A 24,911-nucleotide genomic window follows, 5' to 3' on the forward strand; every position below is an offset into this window, starting at 1 on the left:
TGTGAAAAGACACATATATGTGTGGACCTGGTTACTTCTAACCTTGTACTGGTCATGAGAAAATGAGTCCTTCCTCAAGGGGACCCAGCTTCCCCTTCCTTCACAAAGTTCTGGTCCTGTAAATTGGCTCAACTTGGGAAATTGATTGAGGGGCCATGACTCACTGCTTTTATGATTAAAGTTAGGTATTTGTTCACTTGATCTAGAACTTTTCTGCGTATACAGGTAAAATAAAAAAATTAATAGGCATACTATCTACTTCTCCCCTACATACACCATGATCAATTCACCAATGTCATAGATCTGCTCCAGTCAAATCAGCATCACAGTTGTGTTTGCTGCTTTGACTCTGCTGTCCATTATGGTGACCACATTCAACTTGCCTTTGGTGACTGAATGCCACCACTTGGCTCCTGCCAGCTCAGGATCCAATTACTCCCATTGCGTTCAGGTTTTCTAATTGACCAGCTGTAGTTCCTACCATAAGGTCTGATCTACAAAGAAGGGTAGTCGTAGAGCTCTTCAAGAAAGCTGAGCCTCCCTTTACAAATTTATTTCTCATAGTACACGCAAGTGTATCTTCAAGACCCTGCAGTGTGAGTAAGTAGGTCTTACATTATAAATCTACTCCAAAGTTCCAATCTCCCCAAATTATTTTATTTATTTAGAGACAAAGCCTTACTACATCCCCAGTGCTAGAACAGTGACCAGTACATATGTATTAGTGATCCACAAATGTTCAATCAACATACATTTCTAAAAGGAAGTCTGCAATGGAACAAACACACACACACACACACACACACACACACAGTGATTGCAGCATAAGAGAGGAAAGAGGGAAATTCTAGGCTGATGATAAAAGAAGCCTCTAACATAAAAGCTTCCTATAGATCTAAAGGACAACCAGACTAGATTGGAATAGGAAAAAGGGGACTCTAGGTGCTATATTTCCAAGCAAAACAATTGAACCAATAAATATCCAGTGGGTTTAACCACTTTTTCCAATGCATTTTATGATTACAGAGAAAAATTTAAAGATCAACTTGTGGTGAGTGCACAGAAATATAAGTAAAGGAAAAAGGACAAAATCATTAGTTCTACAAGAATGAATGGGAAAAAAAAAAAAAAAAGACCAGCAAGCAAGAGAGGGGAGAGGAAGGACGAGTAAGGGAAGAGAGGAGGAGGGAAAAAAGAAGAAGGAGCAGAGAAGAGAGAGGAGGGCAGAAGAGGAGAAAAGAGGGGAGAAAAAAAAGAAAGAAAAATACGTAATTCATAGTACATTTTTTAGCTCTGGCATAAATACATGATAATAACGTAAATACTAAGTATGGTTTTAACAAATGTTATTATGAAAGTATATTAGAAAGAAGCAGGAGAGTGAAAGTTAAAAGGAGAGGAGTTTAAGTACTCAATGGTCGTCTTTCACAAAAGATTAATGTTCAAAGTTTAAAAATCAAGAAACAGTAATTCATGGCTGGGTGCAGTGGTGCACGCCTATAATCCTAGCCACTAGGGAGGCTGAGGCAGGAGAATCCCTTGAACCCAGGAGGCAGAGATTGTAGGGAGCCAAGATCATGCCACTGCATTCCAGCCTAGGTGACAGAGCCAGACTGTGTCTCAAAAAACAAACAAAAAAAGAAATAGTAATTCAAGCATATCACTGTCAACAACTAAAAACATTTGAAAGACGTGGCTGCTTCCAAGAGTTAAGAATCAATCACGGGGAAGAGGGGGAAAAGAGGCAGAGAACTATTGTTTATCTGTTTCAGTATTATACTATTATTTGGGTGCTTTATTTGATGAAAAATAAAATTTAAAAATCATATGCCCAGCTGGACACAGTGGCTCACGCATGTAATCTCAGCACCAAGGCCAGTGGATCACCTCAGGCCAGGAATTCAAGACCAGCCTGGCAACATGGTGAAACCCCGTCTCTACTGAAAATACAAAAATTAGCCGGGCATGGTGGCGGGCACCCATAATCCCAGCTACTCAGGAGGCTGAGGCAGTATTGTTTGAACCCAGGAGGCACAGGTTGCAGTGAGCCAAGATCGCACCACTGCACTCCAGCCTGGATGACAAAGTGAGACTCCGTGTCAAAAAAATAAAAATAAAAATAAATCATATGCCCTAAATATATAGAATAGTAGATGAACAAAAAATAAAAATTGTAATACACACATATTTTTGTAACTGGACAACAGGTATTTATCCAAGATTATTCTTGAAAATCTCTAAAAAATAGAACATGCATTCAAGTTTTACAAATATGAAAAAAACTATGAAAATACAAAAGTATTATAAGCTAACTATTAAGAATCTGTACTTTTTTTAAAGTCAGTTTTTTGAGGGTTTTTGTTGTTGTTGTTGTTGTTGTTGTTGTTGTTGTTGTTGTTGTTGTTTGAAAAAGACAGGGTCTCACTCTCTCGCCCAGGCAAACTGCAGGGGCATGATGATTATAGCTCACTGTAGCCTCAAATTCCTGACCTCAAGCAATCCTCCTGCCTTGGCCTCCCGAAGTGTTGGGAATATTGGTATGAGCCACTGCACCGGATCTAAATTCAATATTGTAAGCTACCAAATGAAATTTGAGTTTATTTCCATTTCTACTCATAGTAATACTACCCTTTTTTATAAGTTTTGCTCTCAGAAACCAAACATATTTTAAAGAATAAAGAAAAAAAAATTTTAAACCTGAACTCATGTCAAACTGTTTCATTTTCCTTATTATAAAAATATAAAAATTTAAAGGTTTAGGTTCTTCAATGAAATATCCATATTGATTTGTTAAGATGTAGTTATCTATGCCCTTGTAAAACGAAGCGAATTGGATGGATGTACCTCCAATTACCTAAATAGTTGACAGAAACACTCCTAGGAGTTCAGGGAGAAAGCCAGGGAGGATAGCTCAAATGAGGAAGGGAATGTATTAACACAAAACTGAGAAACACATTACACACAAGACTAAAGGTCAAAACTAGGCAAAACTGGCCAGGTGCAGTGGCTCACATCTGTAATCCCAGCACTATGGGAGGCCAAGGTGGGAGGATCACGAGGTCAAGAGATTGAGACCATCCTGGCCAACATGGTGAAACCCTGTCTCTACTAAAATACCAAAATTAGCTGGGCATAGTGCATGCCTGTAGTCCCAGCTACTCAGGAGGCTGAGGCAGGAGAATCGCTTGAACCCAGGAGGCAGAGGTTGCAGTGAGCCAAGATCACACCACTGCATTCCAGCCTGGAGACAGAGTGAGACTCTGTTTCAAAAAAAAAAAAAACTAGGCAAAACTGTTCATGCTCAAGATACAGTAATCTTAAGTGCTCAAAGTAAACTATCATTAACTTTTCAACAATGTTTGCACTTTGTGTCAGCACTCTCTCAACATCATATCTAACACAAACTTAAATAATCACATACCACAAAAGAATATAGTGTAACAATACTATAGTGTAACAATACTATATAGTGTAACAATACTATATAGAATACTGTATAGAATACTGCCCTTCGGAAAGTTTTGGTTTCCCTTATTTTTGTGAACATATTCATCTAATATGTACCTGTAGCTTGTATAAATATTACAGGTCAGTTAGTAAAGAATTGAATAAAGAGAAAGTAACTATTCACGGCATTCACAAAATATATAAATATCTTAAACTCCAAAAAATTAAGATAACCATGCAAATCAATTATGTAATTACTATAAACACATTTTTAATTATTTGTAAATAATAAAAAAATCCTCTTGCTTTTATGTTTAGGCACATGAAATATTAATATATTTGCAAGTACCTCTAAAAATCTGTATTTACAGTTTTTCAGGTAAAACGTATCTCCAGACAATAATGATCCTTCCAGTGACTTCCAAACTGGCATCAATTTACTCAAGATCTTTCACTAATCAATACAGAAAGCTTGATTTCCATAAAGGTGACAAAAAAGTTGCTCTAACTCTTTCCAGCTACAAGCTCTCAACAGATGATCATCATTAAGTCTATATCAGGGCTCCACATTTAGGAGCCATATAAATGTGTCCTATTAGTACACGGTCAGTCTGTTTGGCAACTCTAGTTCTTCAGACATATGGCAATTGCTGCCCTTTGAGGTCTGAAGTCAAGTCTTTAGGGAATCTCAAAGCTTGCACTGAAATTACAAGGAGTGTTCATTAGAGACTTCTGGAGGGGAAACATGAAAGACTTCCATTAAAACTATATAAAACAGCTAATTATTTTAAAAAGATTTTTAAACCATCTAATGTTCTCAACTATAATAAAAAGTATTTACCAACTGAATTATTTTTAGAAGCACTACTTCAGGACATGGGTGCAAACAGGTTTCTTCCTACCTCCTATCTCCCACCTCAATACATACACATTTATTTTATAAGAATTATCAACTCAAGATTTCAATACTTTTAATTTAGAATTAAATTATCTCATACTTCTAAATTCTGTCTACAGACCACTATAAACATTTTCTAAACAAAGTTATTCTTAGAGACAAATGTTTGTTTTCTAATATTTAGCTTAGGATAATATATAGCCAACTTAAACCCAGCCAGAAATACATATGTGTTTCTTTTTAAATGTTTCTTTTTTATTCAAAAGTCTGCCTCTATTCTAATTTTTATTTTATTTTAAACTAATAATCATAAAAAATTTTAGGCAAAAAATGATATAAAGTATTAGTCAATAAAGTGGCATTTAGATAATATTATGCAAAACAGGAAAACACATGAAGGTTTAATGTTTACTTTCTTTAATATACTTAAGTTGATAAGGAGGAGTTCAAAGAAATCTCATATATTTACTGTAAGAATTTTGAAAAACATAAAAAGTATATTTTCTAATTAATGATTGCTTCCATTTTAACTTTTTGAATGTCTAGACACTTTTTAACTTGAGAGAAAATCATTATTTATTAAGTTTTGCAACAAAACAATCCTACTACTGAATATTTATTTCAGTAACAAATCTTTATAAACTGTTATATAAAATTCATTAGCTTGCCTCAATCATTTCTTGAATCCACATATATGTTGGTTTCTGACAGCGTAATTCCAAAAAGTAATTACAACCTCAATCCATTTGTAAAAAGACAACAGAAAACAAGTATGTTACACCAGTTTAAAAGAATAAAAATCTAAAGAAAACAGATTACAAATGATTTATATGAATGCCTAGTGGTGAAGTTAATTACAAGTAACCCAATAAAATAGTGCCTTTATTATTGTACAGCAAGTAAAAGCTCTAGATGTAAAAACCAGAACTCTTTCTGCTGACTTCTGCATGCTCAATCCCACAGCACACAACATTAAGAATTAAACAAGTGGTAAATAAGCCATATAGAAAACAGCAGTTTTTAAGTAAAAGCAGAAAACTTTCCTGCTGTTTAACCATTTGGGGCCTTCTACTCTGAACAACAACCACTGTAAACTGGCACTATGTATTCATGGAATAAGTTTTTATGGTTAATACGAAAATGAGATTTTAATTTCAGTGCTCAAAGTTTAACTCCAAATAAAACATAAATAACTGTAAAATAACACAGCATTCATTTTAGCATTCAGTAGGAGCAAATAAGGTATCTTATGTTTATGCTATGAAATGGTGATATCTACAGAATTTAAATTTTCCAAACCTCATAATACATCTACCTATAAAGCTTTGGTCTCTGAATTTAAACATATATTAGCAAAGACATATACACTTTATGTTACAGTAACTTCTTATGGTTGTCAAGAGTCACAACCTAAAGCCAGTCATAGTATGCTTAATGACTTTCCTGGTGTACAGAAATAAGACCTTTCAATCCAGAATGACTCAGTAACTCTTATCAAATATTTATCAATGTTCTCAATGAGACAATAGCTGATACCAACTATATATATATATACACACATATATATATACATGTATATATATACATGTATATATATGTGTATATATATATATACGTGTGTGTGTGTGTATATATATATATATATATGCATACCAAGTATAATACAAAGTCCTAATACATATTATGCATAAACATCATGATACAAGCCAGCAGTCCCCAACCTTTTTGGCACCAGGGACCAGTTTCATGGAAGACAATTTTTCCACAGACAAGGGGGTGAGGGGATGGGGAATGGTTTCAGGATGATTCAAGCACATTACATTTATCGTGCATTTTATTTTATTTATTTATTTATTTATTTTGAGACGGAGTCTCACTCTGTCGCCCAGGCTGGAGTGCAGTGGCACCAGCTCGGCTCACTGCAAGCTTCACCTCCCGGGTTCACGCCATTCTCCTGCCTCAGCCTCTCGAGTAGCTGGGACTACAGGCGCCCACCACCACGCCTGGCTAATTTTTTGTATTTTTAGTAGAGACAGGGTTTCGCCATGTTAGCCAGGATGGTCTCGATCTCCTGACCTCATGATCCGCCTGCCTCGGCCTCCCAGAGTGCTGGGATTACAGGCGTGAGCCACCACGCCCGGCCGTGCATTTTATTTTTATTATTACTACATTGTACTATGTAGCAAAATAATTATATAATGAACCATAATGTAGAATCAGTGGGAGCACTCAGCTTGTTTTCCTGCAACTAGACAGTCCCATCTGGGGGTGATGGGAGACAGTGACAGATTATCAGGCATTAGATTCTCATAAGGAGCACACAACTTAGATCAGCTGCACACACAGTTCACAACAGGGTTCATGCTCTTATGAGATTCTAATGCCGCTGCTGATCTGACAGGAGGCGGAGCTCAGGCAGTAATGCCAGTGATAGGGAGCGGCTATAAATACAGATGAAGCTTGGCTGGCTCACCTGCCGCTCACCTCCTGCACGGCCTGGTTCCTAACAGTCCACAGACTGGTACTGTGGCCCAGGAGTTGGGGACGTCTGTTTTAAACCATTGTTTGATCTACAACATAACTGAAATAATAAATGATGAAATACTTGATAACTTGGTTTTGCCCCAGAAATAAAACAGGACTGATAAACAATCAACAGTGCATCTCTCTAGTGGTATTTTATTCCTATTAATTTCACCTCCATTAGAAATCAATACAATATTAATTTATTTTGCACCTTTTCTTCTGAGTCAAAATCATCACAAATCTGTCTCCTCAACCCTCCTACTTTAAAAGTAGGGACCTCTACCCTCCTTAAGTCCTCAACAGTGCCTAATTCAATTTTCCATACAACAAACATTTGAATACTTGTTTTTATTTTTTTAATTTTTTTGAGAACAGGGTCTTGTTCTGTCACTCACTGAAACGCAGTGGCGCTATCACAATTCACTGCAGCCTTGACCTCCCTGGGTTCAAGCGATCCTCCCATCTCAGCATCCCAGTAGCTAGGACTGCAGGTGCACACCATCGTGCCCGGCTAATTTTTGCATATTTTGTAGAAACAGGGTTTTACCATGTTGCCCAGGCTGGTCTCAAACTCCTGGACTCAAGCAATTCTCCCACCTCAGCCTCCCAAAGTGCTGAGATTTCAGGCGTGAGCCACTGCACCTGGTCTTGCTTGTTAAATAAATCATAACTTAACACTGTTACTGAAAGAGGGAGAAACACTTCATTAAGAATACTCAGAGACTTTCAAAGCATTACTGGATATATTAGTTTCTTGTAGCTGCTGTAACAAATTGCCACAAACTTAGTGGCTTAAAGTACTATAAATTTGTTTTCTCATAATTCTAAAGGCCAGAAGTCTGAAATCGGTTTTACTGAGCCAAAATAAAAGTATCAGTAGAGCCATTCTCCTTCTGGAGACTCCGGGGGAGACTCTGTTCCTTGCTTCTTCCAGCTTCTGGTGGCTGTCAGCATTCCTTGGCTTGTGGCCAAAGAAAACAGGGTCTCTCTGCTCCATTTTCACATTGCTTTGTCCTCCATTTCTCTGTCTGTAGCCTCCCACTAATGATCTCTAATAATGATACATATGATAACATTTAGGGTGTACCCACATAATCCAAAATTATCTTTTCATCTCAAAATCTTTATCTTAATAAGATCTGGAAAGACATTTTTCCAAATAAACTAACATTCACAGGTTCCAGGGATTTGTCATGGCTATTTGTTGGGGAGCCATGTCTCAGTCAATCACGCTGAAGAAACCAAATGAGAACAGAAACAGCAAGCAGACGAAAAGTGAACCTTACCAGCAAAGTGCAAATTCAAAATATGCAAAGGAAACAAAAACATTTTTTTTTTTAATTTAGTGCCATGTGGCAAGAACTGGAAAAAAAAATTAAGCAAATCAAGTCACCTTATGCTCCAAGTGTTGGTTCTAATAATGACTGCATTGTGACTGGTTTTGTTTTCAATGTCAGAAATTCAGCTTAATTTGTTAAGTATAAAGCCTATCAGGCTACAATAAACTGAAAGGTGGATGGCTGAGCTTCTTGTGACAAGCTGATATCACACCGAGCAATCTAACTGCCTAATGCCAGAATACTTAAGGCAGCAGTCCAGATTTGCTAAGGAGACTGGTTAAGCAACAGAAAGCTTCTTAAAAGTTCTCCCTCATTATTTTACTTTCTCACTGCCCCTAACCAACTTCTTTTTCCCTTTTTAACTTACAATACTAGCAAATAGAATCCTGTTCTCACGAATTAGTAGCACTTCACAAACAATTATAGGATAATAGTGTACCGTTCCAATGGATAGAAATACAAGACAAGTCTGAAAGATCAAGCAACTTCTCAAGTAAAGAAATAGGTAAGCTTTTCTCAGGAAAAGAAATAAAAAGAAACCAAAATTAAATTTAACTTCAATTTTGTAGTATCTGATACACTGCAACAAGAATAAACTGACAAGCCAGCCAGCAAACAAGGCAGTACTGATGTTTCAATTAAATGCCTAATTATAATCTGAGCTTCTAAATGAAGAATTTACAGAAATAAATAATTACTACCAAAAAGAATGCACTGTGTTGTATCCAGTATTCAGGACCTTGGTAAACAGTTTCACACTCACTATCTATAAAAGCCCACTGTGGAAGAGAAAGTGTCAGGAGAATGTGGGGAACAGATTTAGGGTTACACAGTCTGGGGTTTCTGGTTAACTACCTATAAGATAGTGTGATATGCTTAACACATATGTCTCATATATGGATACTATTTGTAACTCAGCATGGAAATAAGTATAAATGAAAATAAAACAGCTATTAAGAGGCCTTGAAAATAAGGCAGAGAAGTTTGAATTTGACAAAACAGTAAACAACTACAGCTTCTCCTGGAAAGAAAATATAAAGACACTCTACTAGGAAAGTAAATTTGTTAGTATGTACTCAGAGATAAAATCAGGAGAAAGGAAAAAGGGCATTTCACTAATTCAGGAATAAATTGGACCAGAATCTAATTCTTTTATTCCCACTCTCTGCCCAAGTTTTATTAAGGTATAACTGAGAAAAAGAAATTGTATATATTTATATATCCAAGGTGATTTGATACGTGCATACATTGTAAAATAATTAAATCAAGCTAATTAACATATCTATAGCCTCATATACTTATCACTTTGTGGTGATGCTGTAGGAGTTATTAAGAAATTATTTTAGGCAGATAGAGAGGAAAAGGGGTCCTCGGAAAGTTTTCATTTTTAAAGCTGCTTCAGAAACGTTTCTTGTAAAAGTCCTGGCTCTTTGAGCCTGATGGCAACCTTTGATATGCAAATTTAGGCCATTTGAAACTGGGTCCACCCAAACTTGGTGATTATCGCTGCCTTTTTGCCCTTGCCCCACATGATCCTGGCAACACAGCTGCCCCCACATATCCCCATGTGTGTAGAACATCATGGTGCCCTGTATTTGCATATTAAAAGGCTAGGGTGGGAGGCCCAGCCTTTTTGCCCTACGTGAATGACATGCCTGGTCAAACCAATCCCCTGAGCCCTATGCAAATCAGACACCACCTCCTCCAGCCTCTACATATACCTGACTGGTATCCACTGCATTTGGGGTTCCCTCTCTTGGCTTTGGAGCCCCGCTCCCTCTGTCTCTGTACAGGGGAGCTCCTTCCTTCTTTCTTTCCCCTTTCTATCTTGCCTATTAAACTCTCTGCTCCTTAAAACCACTCCACGTGTGTCAGTGTCATTTTATCTAAACTGGCATGAGGATCAAGAACCCTGGTGTTCCTCCACTCATCGGAGTCATATCAGTGAGAACATTTAAGATCTACACTCTTAGCCAGAATCTGATTCTTTACAGAGGGCTTTTGAAAATATTTCCTTTTATTTCTCCCCAATTTGTAACCACCCAATGGGCTCACCTTGCCCGCTGCCTAGACAGAGCCGATTTATCAAGACAGGGAAATTGCAATAGAGAAAAAATCGTTCATGTAGAACCTGCTGTGCGTGAGATAAGAGTTTTAGTATCACTCCAATCAGTCTCCCCAAAACCTGGGGGTTTGTTTTTCAGGATAATTTGGTGGGGAGGAGGCCAGTTAGTCAGGAGTGCTGATTGTTTGGATTGGGGATGAAATCATAGGGAGTCAAAGTTGTACTCTTATGCTGAGTTAGTTCGGGGCCGGGGCGTGGGGACAGAACTGGTTGGCAAGTCCAGGTGGGGCCATCTGGTTGTCAGAAATGCAAAAACCTGAAAAGACATCTTAAAGGCCAATCATAGGTTCACAGTAGTGATGTTATTTTCGAGAGTATTTGGAGAAGTTGCAATCTTATGACCTCTGGAAAAATGTCTGGTAATATTTAGAATTCCAGCCCCTCTCATCCTAACTTGGTGGCTGGTGGCCTTTCATTCATTTTATAAGAACAGTCTAGCTTTTGGGAAGGGCTACTATTTAAACTATAAATGAAATTCCTTGTCAAGGCTAGTTTGGCTTACGCCTAGGCATGAACAAGGACAGCTTGGAGGTTAAAAGCAAGATGGAGTTGGTTAGGTCTGATATATTTCAGTGTCATAATTTCCTTAGTTATAATTTTGCAAAGGAGGTTTCAAATTCTACTAGGACTCAGGAATCATCATAATGAACAACTGTTAATGATAATAATGTACTTGACCAGAAAAAAAAGGTGGATTATCACAGAACTAGATTAACTACTATAAAAGTATTTCTCAACTATGGTAAAACAGGAGGTACGTTGAAAGTAACATAGTATAAACAAAAAGCACTAAAGTTGACAAAAGGGGCACTTAAAAACAATTAGAGTAGTAATACAAGTAACACGACATCAGTGTTACTTGTATTTTGGTACATTTTGTTTAGTATCCCAGAAAGGGCAGTCATTAATAGCTAGCACATAAAAACCACAGATTAATAGCTAGCACATAAAAACCACGGAATCATCTTTGGGAGCCTATTGAAAAAGTGAATGTTATCCATTATCCTTGTCTACATGGAAATGAAGGCCAGAAATGGCTAATCTATGAGACCTCTTCTAGCTCCACCAGGTTAGGAGGATGAGAAGTGCCTGAATTCTGCTAAGATGTAGGCATAGTTATCAGCCATTGTTCCAGAGGTCACAACATTTGCAACTTCCCTAATTACTCCCGTAAATAACATCACTGTTGTAGACCCTAAGGTTGGCCACCTTTTGAGATGTCTTTTAAGACTTTTGCATCTTGCATTTCTCTTTTTTTTTTTTTTTGAGATGGAGTCGCCTGGGCTGGAGTGCAATGGCATGATCTCAGCTCACCGCAAGTTCCGCCTCCTGGGTTCAAGCTATTCTCCTGCCTCAGCCTCCCCAGCAGCTGGGACTACAGGCACCCGCCACCACGCCCAGCTAATTTTTGCATTTTTAGTAGAGACGGGGTTTTGCCATGTTGTCCAGGCTGGTCTCAAACTCCTGACCTCAGATGATCTACCCAGCTCAGCCTCCCAAAGTGCTGGGATTACAGGCATGAGCCACTGCTCCTGGCCTAGACTTTTGTATTTCTGATGACCAGATCACTCCAGCCAGACTCAAGATTCATGACTCAAGGGTCCTGTAGCCCTCACCCAGAAGTGGACTCAGCAAAAGAGGACCATTTTCCACCATCCAATGATTTTATCCCCAAACTATCAGCAGCACTCTGACCAAAAAAACATGTTTAAAAAACCCTAGTCTCCAAATTTTTAGGGAGGCTGATCTGAGTACTAATAAAACTCCACAGTCTTCTATTTAGCCAGCTGTATGTGTATTAAACTTTTTCCCTATTGCAATTCCCCAGTATTCATAAATTGGCTCTACCTTGGCAGCAGGCAAGAAGAACCTATTGGGCAATTACATTGGAAATACTGAATAAATGAAGAGGATTTTGAGTGCTGTTAAAAAATACTCAGATTCGGCCAGGTGTGGTGGCTGACGCCTCTAATCCCAGCACTTTGGGAGGCAAAGGTGAGCAAATCACCTGAGGTAGAGAGTTCAAGACCAGCCTGGCCAACATGGTGAAACCTTGTCTTTACAAAAATAAAAAAAGTTGCCAGGCATGATGGTGGGTGCCTGTAATCCCAGCTACTGGGGAGGCTGAGGCGGGAAGATCACTGCGGAGGTTGCAGGGAGCCAAGATTGCGCCATTGCACTCCAGCCTGGGTGACACAGACAGACTCCATCTCAAAAAAAAAAAAAAACACTGATTCAGAATTCAGTAACTTTAATTTACAACCTACTTTGCTCTGTAAACAGTACTGCATAGTTTTACATGCACTGCCTAATAAGATCCTTTTTTAAAATTGTTTCGAGAAAGTAGTGTTAGAATTATATGTGGATGGTAAAAATGTAATTTTTAACATGAGATACAGAAATATTAATTTAAACATTAAATTTATAACAAAGGATATGATACGTTTAATTTTGTTTAACACCTTTTACTAGTTAAAAACTTCCTAGCATCTTCTATCTCAATACTTTTTGTTTTTTTCTTTTTAATCTTTCTGGGTATATAGGAGTATATATTTATGGGGTACATGAGATGTTTTGATACAGGCATGCAATGCATAATAATCACATCCTGTAAAATGGGGTATCCATCCCCTCAAGCATTTATCCTTTGTGTTACAAACAATCTAATTATACTTTTTTCATTGTTGTAAAAATGTACAATTAAATTATTATTGACTATAGTCACACTCTTGTGCTATCAAATACTATTATTTTATTTATACCATTAACCATCCCCACCTCTCCTCCATCCTCCCACTACCTTTCCCAGCCTCTGGTAACCATCCTTCTCTACTATCTCTGAGTTCAACTGTTGCTTCCAAATTTTGCCTATTGTGAACAGTGCTGCAACAAACACGGAAGCGCAAATATCTCTTTGATATGCTGATTTCCTTTCTTTTGGATATATACCCAGCAGTCAGATTGCTGGATCATATGGTAGCTGTATTTTTAGTTTTTTGAGGAACTAAAAACCATTCTACATAGTGGTTGTACTAATTTAGATTCCCACCAACAGTGTCTGATTAAATCTTTTTGTTGTTGTTTTGAGACAAAGTCTCATTCTGTCACCCAGGCTGGAGCTCAGTGGCATGGTCTTGGCTCACTGCAACCTCCGTCTCTCAGGTTCAAGCAATTCTCATGCCCCAGCCTCCCAAGTGGCTGGGACTACAGGCACACACTACCACACCCGGTTAATTTTTTTTTTTTTTTTTTTTTGGTATTTTTAGTAGAGATAGGGTTTCACCATGTTAGCCAGGCTGGTCTCAAACTCCTGCCTGTGATGATCCATCCACCTACTCCTCCCAAAGTGCTGGTATTACAGGCATGAGCCACCATGCCTGGCGCTAATAAGATCTTAATATACCCATTTCACTTAATAAGAAACTGAGACTCAAGAAAGGAAAGTAATTTGCCAAGGTTACACAGTAAATAAGTAATAGAATAAAAAACATTTATTAAAATTCAAAATCTAAGAGACGGGCAAATCACCTGAGGTCAGGAGTTCAAGACCATCCTGGCCAACATGGTGAAACCCCGTTTCTACAAAAATACAAAAATTAGCCGGGCATGATGGCAGGTGTCTATTAATCCCAGCTACTTGGGAAGCTGAGGCCAGAGAATCGCTTGAACCTGGGAGGCAGAGGTTGCAGTGAGCAGAGATCATGCCATTGCACTCCAGCCTGGGCAACAGAGTGAGACTTCATCTCCAAAAAAAAAAAAAAAAGAAAATTCAAAATCTAGGTCAGGCACAGTGGCTCACGCCTATAATCCCAGCACATTGGGAGGCTGAGGCCAGTGGATCACCTGAGGTCAAGAGTTCGAGACCTGCCTGACCAACATGGTGAAACCCCATCTCCACTAAAATACAAAAATGTGCCAGACATGGTGGCGTGTGCCTGTAATCCCAGCTACTCGGAAGGCTGAGGCAGGAGAATCACTTGAACCTGGGAGGCAGAGATTGCAGTGAGCCGAGATCATGCCGCTGCACTCTAGCCTGGGTGACAGAGTGAGACTCTGTCTCAAAAAAAATATATATATATTCAAAATCTATCATCACAGTATTTTCCTGGCCTCAGCCTTTTCTTAAAAACCCACCTAAGGCATCTTTTTCCTTCTTCCTTTTATGACCCATGACAGAGACAAGAGCCACCTGTACATAGTTGACCTCAAACAGCTGAGGAATTCAGTACTAGAAAACCAAATAAATTGCATCAAGATTCTGATTCTTTTATTCAGGCCTAAATCAAAGTTCAAGCCTCAAATTTTGCTAAAACTGTATATATACTTCTGAATTTTCATATTATAAAATAACAGCTTGAATAAAAATAGGTGCCTGACTAAAAAATGTACAATAGATGGAATGTTTGTGCAATTACTCAAATAATAATCATTCCCTCCTAAATTATACTATGTCCTATTATGTATGTCAAGGTATGTAAATTACTAAATAATAATTTTATCGCAGCACTAAGTTAAACACTGCAAATACCATAAACATACAGCAAGATTTAAATCTGGATCCTGAGAAGCTGGAATGCCTAATATGAACTCTGACTACTCTGACTAAAATCCATTAAATTATATACTATTCATCAAAAACTATATAGTATGAGAATATAGCTAAAACTTCTAAAAGTTATCGGAGAGTTTGGTACTAAACAAAGGCAATCTCAAAATTTACACTTTTAACCTAGCCTCTCTGTAATTCCTTAACTTCAGTAGATTGATTAGAATAGGAAAAAAAAGTACTAAGTAAAAGCAAGCAATGATAGCTGAGAAACAGAGACACTGATCTGTATTCTTTTTTTTTATACTTCAAGTTCTAGGGTACATGTGCACAACATCATTAAAACCAAAGAAAAATGTTATGCTCAGAATATTCCCATTTGTGTATTTCTCCCTTTTCCTAACTCTCTTCTTAATCCCAAATTTAAAAGACTAGTTGTAAAACAGTAGGGTGCCAAATTAAAACACATTTTATTTTCAGATGTCTCCACACTCACAGGCTGACTTCCTGTCAGGAAGAGTTCCATTTCACTGAATACCCCAATCAGCAGGGAACTTGCAGAATTAAGTGCCAGTTGATATTACTTTGTTTGGCATTTACCACCCTTGAGAATAATGTTCAAAGATCTAGTTATATAGTCAGCATGGTATCATCCTTCTGACTAGACTGCCAAGCCACAGGGTGTACTACCAGTTCCACAAAATTTACCTCAAAGGTTGTGTTTTCTAAATCCTAGTGTGCTGGTGAATCCATAGGACGCCTGTATTTCAGGTCAAATCCTGAATCTAAAGTTAAATTATGTTTTTCTTTGGTTGTAACAGCACTTTTAAATCAATATTATGGAAACTCAAATAAAGATCAATTAATGCTCACCAACCCATCAACCTATTTTATTTTTGAAAAGAAAAAAAAAGTACTTTACTCTGATTTATTTTGTATTAATGTTTTTGCTATTGTTTTAAGACAAATGTTTCCACCTTATAATAGAAAGTTATCTGTTATAAAATTTTGAATCAATAAAGCATGTTTGCATATCAGCAATAATGTACAGTTATTGAGCTGATTTTAAATATGTTAAAATAGTTCACGCATCTAAGTTTTTCATGACCAATTTATATAGCTTGAATCTTCACTTAACCTCTCCAACTACCATAGACTTCCTATCCAGTCCTCACAAGTCTATACTTCCTTCTTTTAAGGTCAACTGTTTTTACTGCGCACAAAATGAATTCTGAGCATTTCAGCAAAGAATACCTACTTTCTCGGTCTTTGTATATTATAAGAACAAAGCATTCACCGCAGCTCTAAAGCAAAACAATATGAGTGTATTAGAAGCCTACCCTATTGATTCTCATTCCATCTGCAATCAAAAGGTCATAGGTAGTAACAATAACAAAGCTCAGGGACAATCAATTTATATCCACTAATTTTTTAAAAGTACGTTCTAAGGATAAGTTACAAACACATCAAGAAGGAATTAAAAATTCTTTTTTGAAATTGAAATTAAAATGTACTGAAACCAACATTTTCCAAACTTATTTAACACTGTATATTCTTTTCATGGAACAATTTCTTTTGAGACTGGATCTGCTCATGTTGTTGCCCAGGCTGGTCTCAAACTCCTGGCCTCAGGCAATTCTATGCTTCAGCCCCAGTAGCGGGGATTACAGTTGCAAACCACCACACTGGGCAGAACACCTACTATTATTATCACAAGGTACTCACTGTGGAATTTGCTGTATTGAAAAAGTCAGGTAGTGAGAGTTGATCAAACAAGCACATGGCTACCACAATTTCAACCAAGGAAAATTGTTAATGTCCATTTAAAATTATTATCTTATATTACAATTATTTGTCTCGCTCACTAATTGTCTCTTCTACTGCTTAAGGAATAATAGATGATAGTTTCCTTAAAGGAAGGGGCTTGTCTTAAAAGCATACGACACATGTTTGCTAAATAAATGAATAAATAATACCAGAAGCAGACATAAAGAAAAGGACTTGGGCAAGGCAGATATATTCACACAAAGCTCTGTAGAAGAGACAGCATTTGAACTGAGCCTGATTGACCATAAAACTGAAAATTCTAAATGTACAGAATAATGGCCTCCTCAAACTGCTATACAAAACTTCGTATCATAGGATTTCCTTATAGGTGAAAGAAATGCATAATGAAGTTAAGAAGGCTTGGCCGGGCGCGGTGGCTCACGCCTGTAATCCCAGCACTTTGGGAGGCCGAGGCAGGTGGATCACGAGCTCAGGAGATCGAGACCATCCTGGCTAACACGGTGAAACCCCGTCTCTACTAAAAATACAAAAAAATTAGCCGGGTGTGGTGGTGGGCGCCTGTAGTCCCAGCTGCTCGGGAGGCTGAGGCAGGAGAACGGCATGAACCCGGGAGATGGAGGTTGCAGTGAGCCGAAATCGCGCCACTGCACTCCAGCCTGGGCGACAGAGCAAGGCTCCATCTCAAAAAAAAACAAAACAAAAAGAAGGCTTATTTCTATTTTGATTAAGCAAAGCAACTCATAGTCAAAATTTCTATTTTTTGGTTGGCAAAAAATAATCCTTTATTTCATTACCTCAATTCTTTCTTTGAAATAAATATATAATTTTCCTAATACCGGATAGTAAGTTGTAGTTAAAAAAAAAAAAAAAGGTTGAAGCGTACCCTAAACACAGCACACTATGAATAGCTAACCACTCCACTTAAAAGAAATAAATTTCTATTTATATTAAGTTCAGCAGTAAGTAAAACTAATCCACAGTAATAGAAATCAAATCACTGGCAACTTGAGGTGACAGAGGAGGGGATTGATTGAAAAGAGGCACAGGGAAATTTGAGGATTAAAATTGTTGGGTATATGTCAAAATTCACTGAACAGTACACTTAAAATGTGTGGGTATTTACTGTATATAAATTATACCTCAATAAAGTTGAGGTTTTTTATTTATTTATTTATTTTTGAGACAGGGTCTTCCTCTGTCACCCAGACTGGAGTGCACCAGTGCGACCCTAGCTCACTGTAACCTCGAATCTTTGGGCTCAAGCGATCCTGCTTCAGCATCCAGAGTAGCTAGGTCTACAGGTACATGCTACCAAGTTCAGTTAAATGTTTTTCTTTTTGGTAGAGATAGGGTCTTGCTATGTAGCCCAGGCTGGTATCGAACTCCTGGCCTCAAGCAATCCTCCCACCTGGGCTAAATTGTTTTTTTTTTTTTAAAAGAGGTCTAGGCTAGGGGCCGGGCACAGTGGCTCAGGCCTGTAATCCCAGCACTTTGGGAGGCCTAGGCGGGCGAATCACCTGAGGTCAGGAGTTCAAGACCAGCCTGGCCAACATGGTGAAACCCCATCTCTAATAAAAATACAAAATTAGCCAGGGATGGTGGCAGGCATCTGTAATCCCAGCTACTCAGGTGGCTGAGGCAGGAGAATAGCTTGAACCCAGGAGGCGGAGGTTGCAGTGAGCCAAGACCACGCCATTGCACTCCAGCCGGGGCGACAAGAGCGAAACTCCGTCTCAAACAAAAAAAAAAAAAAAAAGAAAGAGGTCCAGGCTGACAAACATAAGGAGACCCTATCTCAACAAAAAAATCAAAAAATTAGCCATGTATGCTGGCATGTGCCTGTAGTCCCAGCTACTTGGGAGGCTGAAGCAGGAGGATCACTTGAGCCTGGGAGGTCAAATGCAGTGGACCATGATTGCACCACTGAACTCCAGCCTGGGCAACAGAGCAAGACCCTGTCTTAAAAAAATGAGGTGAATCTGATTAAGTCACAAGAAAATGAAAAACCAAAGGCCCTGCTCATAAATGAACACAACTACACTATCTGGTAATGATAAAATTAGTTGTCTTAATGAAAATGAAAATTTAATATAAAAACTAATTAATACAGGAAAGTAGGGAGGTATTTCCTAATGAAAAAGACCAAAAGACAAAGTCCAAAATATGGTGACTTATGATCCATGTTACCATTGATTTATCAATTATACAAGTATATAAACATTTATATGGTTGAACACTACTATACTGGACGCTGGGGATACAATAGAAAAAAACACAGTGCTTGTCTTCAAGAAATTTGCGGTCTACATGGAAGAGAAAGGAAAACAACAGGCAACTTAAATATAGAATGAAATTAACTATGGGTGAGTGTTCTGCACAATACCTCATTTAGGCATAGAGTTGTAGGGAAGAGAGGGTAAAGGAAATCTTTCCAAAAGAGATTGTAATTTATCTAGGAGCTAGCTAACTGTTTCATTTTTTCCATATTCACTAAGTCATAATGTGCTAGGTACCAGAAATACTTTAATGGACAAAGCAGAAATAGCTGTTACCTTCATAGCATCTAGAAAACAAAGAGGAATACTAACAGTAAACAAGTAAACAAATTAGCATATTTATACTTACAATTTGTGGTAAATTCTATAATTGGTGCTAAGATTAAGACAAAAAGATACCAATTATAGATATGATCCTCGGAGAATGAGATAATTAAGCTGAGCTCTGAATGATAAGCAGCAGCTAACAAAAGTCACCAAGTTAGAAAGAGGGGCAGCTTAGGGAAAGAAAAAGCATGTACCAAGACACAGAAATATAATGGCATATTTGGGTATCTTTAAATAGTTCAGCATGGCTTGAGAATAAGTGGTAAGAAATGAGGTTCAGGCATTAAGAGAGACCTAAATGGTAAAGGACACCTTGTGCCATGTATGGAGCTGGTTTGCCTTTTTTGGGGGTGGTGGAAGAGAGGTATTTTAATAATCTTCTCATACTGAAAATATTCATCTATAAAATCATAACTATAGAAAAGAATATTAATATCATATATTCAGAAAAATAAACTCAAAATGGAGAAGAAACTTGGGATTAGAGAAAAGAAAGTATAGAAGAACAAAAAATTAAGAAACGTTTTACTGAAGATTCAGGAAAAAAATTCAAACATAAAATAATCATAAGAACAATCTCATTCTTATTATAAATTATTATAATTTTAAAATTAATAATTCAGAGGTACAGAAAGAAATACAAGTCAAAAATGACCAAAACTTATATCATTACCTTCATGTAAAGAAAATATTTCCCAAAACAGCAACAATCTACATATTTTGTTGAAAAATTTTTTAAAGAATAATCAGCCTAAAATAGTATTTTAAATTAACTTTTGCTGCTAATTAATTACTCAGACAGGATGCCAGTCCAGACTACATGGTGCTTCTAGTTTTTCTATATACTGTATGCATTTCTGATAAATGGGAAAAGAATAGATGACCTGGCAGAAGGCTCAGACAATAATATGTGATTTACAGGACAAGAATGCAGCTACCACAAGATTTATCTGACAGCCCTCTCCGATAGTGGACTGTTGAGTATCCGAAGGAATGATTTCTAGTCTACAAAGTCTACTACTGAGTAGCCATACACATTATTTATTTATTAGATGTTTTGGGTTGAAACCATTTTTAAATGATGCACTTCACAATGCACAGTCATAAATTTAGCTTTAAACCCAAGAAGGGAGGTAGTGTTATTGGAATGTATGTCAGACTGAATTAGGACGAGCAACACAACGCTTTTATAAAGTGGCCTTGAATGCAACGTCAAGTCTTTCAAAAATGATATTAATGTCAAATGAACAAGATACAAACACTTTATATAATGCTGGAGTAATATTACTTGAAACATTTGCTTAACATTTTCTTTAAATTCATATATATTTAAAACAGGTTTATACACATATACAACAAATTTGGCACACAAATAAGTTGCATGTTTGTGAAAAACCACCTGAAACACAGTTGAGAACTTGTTCAATTTTTGTGTATTTGCAACAGAGAACATACAGTTTCCTGAATAATGTAAGCAGTCTTATTTTAAGAAATAAAGAGGATTTAAATTGATCTTTGGAACTTCAGTCATTCTTGAATTATTCTACATGGGATTCAACAGATGAATAAATCTATTTTTACAAACCTCATATTTTAATTATAATCAAAAACATAATGCTGAGTATTATGAGAGGTTTCCAACTCTAATTAATAACATTTTGCCTAAACAATATTAACATTTAAATAGACTAAAATATGAAATGGTACCTAATCAACTATTATATATAGCCTAATCAACTATTGGTAAATGAGTGGACATTGAAAATGACAATCTTAGTCGAAACAAATATATAGTGATCTGTTTGGTTTTATTGTCAGCTAACCAAATGTGATCATTTCCTCATTTCTTAAATTTAGGCTCTAAATTCTCTTTTACAAATAAAATGCAGTTAAACACCTTATTAAAAATAACACAAAAAGAATATAAGTTTTGAATGGATTCAAGAAAAATAATCAGAGCATGGCTGATTGTCATGAAATTAACACCAACTAATTTGTAAAGTTCTAAATCAAATTTGCAGATGTTAAGTTCATAAGCATATCCCATTATTTATGTGATTAAAAAGTAGTTTTTGACCTGATCTTTCGATCTTTGGCACTCTGTCCTCTCCATCTCCTCTTAAAAAATTAATTAAAATTTTAGCAAGATGGTAGCTTTTGCTTCCCACCCTATCTCAGACCAAAAAAAATTATCAATCAAACTCAAGCCATCCCCACCCAGGATCTGTAAAATGTCGACTTGAAATTCAATTTCATATCTCTTAAGCTTTCATGTAGAAAAAGACAGTTCACTTCTTAACAAAATAAATTACTTTTGTGATTGCCAAGTTGACCTCTTTGAATTAGGAAAATTCAAAGTGAAAAATGTAATTATCACCCCAGAACAATCTGTATACATCTGGAGCTAATTCTAGCTTCATTTTTCACATCATTTTTCACACTGTGCTACATCTTGTAGAGATGCCATGGAACTTTTGAAGAACTCACAAAAAATGTTAAGGACTTCAAATACCCAATAATGTATTTTATTCAAACAAAAACCTTGACAATTTCTGACTTGAAACTTACTGTACTACATGATCTTCATATCCCATTTGATTGCATTAGTATTAAACAGTACTGTGACATACATGATAAATAGGCATATTAAAACATGTCATTCTTTATCTTTGCAGCTCCTAACATTAAAATATGCAATATACTATATTGGAAATAGCTTCCATGTACCAAAAATACATTCGATTCTTCTAAACTAGAAAGTAAAATTTCATTGTGAAAATTCACCTATGAAACAATTATATCACTATGAACAATAAATTTATATTCTTGTAAGGAAACATCCAAAACCATAAGCGAGTGCTCTTTTAAAGTGAGGGCAATTTCATGTAGACATAAGAATGCTATATGGCAATTTCTATCCAAGAAAGAAACAATTATTTCTAATCAAATGGCTTAATGAGAAATTTTATCTAGTCAGCTTTTGAAGAAATGGAGTTTTCTAAATGAGATGATTAAATTATAGAACATGATTCTCACTAAATCTAAGAATCATAAGCCTACTAAGTAACTACTTCTCACAAGTTCATTACAAAAATCCATTAGGTGTAATCTCTAGAAGTAATTGTTCTTATTGCACCTTATTGACAATGCATAGTATTGATTTTTCACACCTTCTATGATTCTTTAATTTATATTCATGAAATGTCCATCAGCACAGTCTAAATAAATTTGGCATATAGGCACTAAAACAAATAAATCGATGCAAAGAAACATTAATTTTGCATTATCCTTATTCGTTAGGCAAGTAAACCATGAGAGTTGTAAATGAAGGTCAAAGGTTTTGAAATGGGTCAAAACCCTTGACCTCTAGACCAATACCTTTCCTATTAAAAAAGGCTATTTTAAAGTTTTAAGTGGGGGAATTTACTACCAGCAAGATATCACTTTAAAAGACTACAAAGAAAACTCTCAATAAAAACATTCATCTGTTTAATTGCAAAACAGAAAAGAAAACCTCACAGGATACATGATTTTTATATAAGATTTTTTTAAAAAAAATCATTAAAGTTTACCACATGAGGTACAAGGTTTTGGAACACCTAAAATAATTTTGCTCTTAGGAATTTATTTTCTACATCTTATTATGATAGCTGCCACATTTTTGTTAATGTTTTCCCAAATCTACTGTGCATGTCAAAAATAATTACCAATGACAAGGATTCAAAATCATTTATTGCTCATTTTATAACCTCTGCACAAAAGGGAAGTAAACCCATAATTCCCAGTGGAGTCAGCGTGGCACTCCACAAGATATAGAAATAAATCTGTTTTTATAACCTTAATATATACAGCAAAGAAATTATCAAGATCATTTGATCTGGACATTTTTAAAGTGACTCTAAAAACTTTTGTTTCTCACTTCCTCTCATGCTTGCTTCAAAATTATCTGCAAGTATCAAAAATAAGAAGTAATCCTTTTGCAATACAAATAAAATTATTTTAAAACAGCAAACTCACAATTTTATTATACCAAAAATTTCAGTAATGCAAATATAAAATCCCCCATGAAAACAAATTCATGTGATAATCTACTTTTAATTCAACATTTATTCTTGCCACTCACCTGAGAACACAGTAGCATAACCAATTCCACAACTGAACTACTCGACTTCATGCAAACCAGACCTATTTTAAAGAGAATTTTAAAAAATGAGGATTTGTTACAATTTCATCCAAACTGTTTCTTCAAATTATTTTTTCAGACTATTAATAGTGCACATTTAATCACATGATCAAATAAGGTACACTATAGTTAGTTCAAAGCTGGCTTCAAAACCACCACCATTTTTTGTAAAGTATTTCATTTCAGCTTTCAAAATACTAAAACATTTATTACAACTTCATATATAATGACATTTCACAATACTCATAGAAATGTGCACAACATATGCCATATTGATCAACATCATCTACATTTTGTTTTGGAGAGAGTTGATCGTTATACATGCAGAGAAGGGAAATGGCTCCCTGACCTTTGCTTTCTCCACTACACTCTCTCCCTTCAACCCTCTAGCTATCAATCAAGTTTCCATTTTGTTTCATGGCAGCAGACATCCCAAACACTCTTATTAGTACCTTGACCTCTGACCTCACACTAAACCTTAACAGAAATGCAAGCCGTTGTCTGTTATATATTCTTGATTTCTTATAAATTAATTCATTTACTTTTATGTTTCATTTTGGTTCACCAAAAATATCTTTAGAATGGATATTTTATATAATTAATACCTATTTAAAGAAGTCTTTGGTTTTAATTACCAATAAAATATAAAGTAGTTCATTCAAAGAACATTTTATAATTAGTATCTTAACAAAGCAATGCCAATAATTAAAGGGACTAAATTATTAAATTGCATTACTAATAATCAAAAAAATTACAATTTTTTGTATTCTACATTTTTCTAAGCAAACACAGGCTTAGGTTCCAGGGCATAACATCTAAAATAATTCCTGATGGCTCTTTAACATCCTATTGCCTTCTTTTTTCTCCCGAAGAAAACTCTTCCAGGTACCCTATCCATTCCCTTTATCTTTTTATTCTTTAGTTCTTTCTCCTTCCCTGTTTAAATACGAATGCTTCCAACCTAATGATAGCGCATGTTGGCATTTTTTAGCTTTATAAATAGCATTCAAGTTAAAAGGGCTGTTCCCCCTTCATTTTTAAAAAAATGTTAGAACCATTTTTCTCAATGTCTGAAAAAGAATGTAACATAGAAATGATGGTAACAGTGTCAGCACTGGCAAGAAAATTAGCTATAGAATGTCTCTATATTGTATTAGGAAGCAAATTATTAACTACAGTGTAATTTCTGTAGGGCTAAGATGAACATGGCTCTTCAGGCTAATGCTGTCAAGGCCAAAAGAAAAAGCAAGCAATACTCCCTCTCTTACTGCAGGTGTAGCCCTCTGCTGGTCTGAAACCTTGCCATTTTTCCTTAAATTTAACCCAGATAATAAAAGAAGTTCAGTTTTGCTCCAACTTCAAAACCCATTATTTCCAGAAAGTAAATTCAGATCTTTCTATTATTAGGTCATTAATCCTTATTGCTTTATTCGAGAGAAACTAGAATTCCTGCCA

At 36.2% G+C, this 24,911-nt stretch overlaps 1 protein-coding gene across 5 annotated transcripts in view; it reads right to left on the bottom strand.

Moving 5' to 3' along the window:
• Positions 1-24,911, bottom strand: part of LRBA (LPS responsive beige-like anchor protein) — a 799,485-nt gene that overhangs the window by 512,536 nt on the left and 262,038 nt on the right. For all 5 annotated transcript variants that reach the window (XM_055111907.2, XM_063603583.1, XM_034959239.3 and 2 more), the window contains exon 34: positions 23,397-23,458. In XM_055111907.2, the coding sequence (XP_054967882.2) occupies positions 23,397-23,458 (62 nt within the window). The remainder of the gene's footprint in view (positions 1-23,396; positions 23,459-24,911) is intronic.

Source organism: Pan paniscus, chromosome 3, assembly GCF_029289425.2.
Source record: "Pan paniscus chromosome 3, NHGRI_mPanPan1-v2.0_pri, whole genome shotgun sequence".
NCBI lineage: Eukaryota > Metazoa > Chordata > Mammalia > Primates > Hominidae > Pan > Pan paniscus.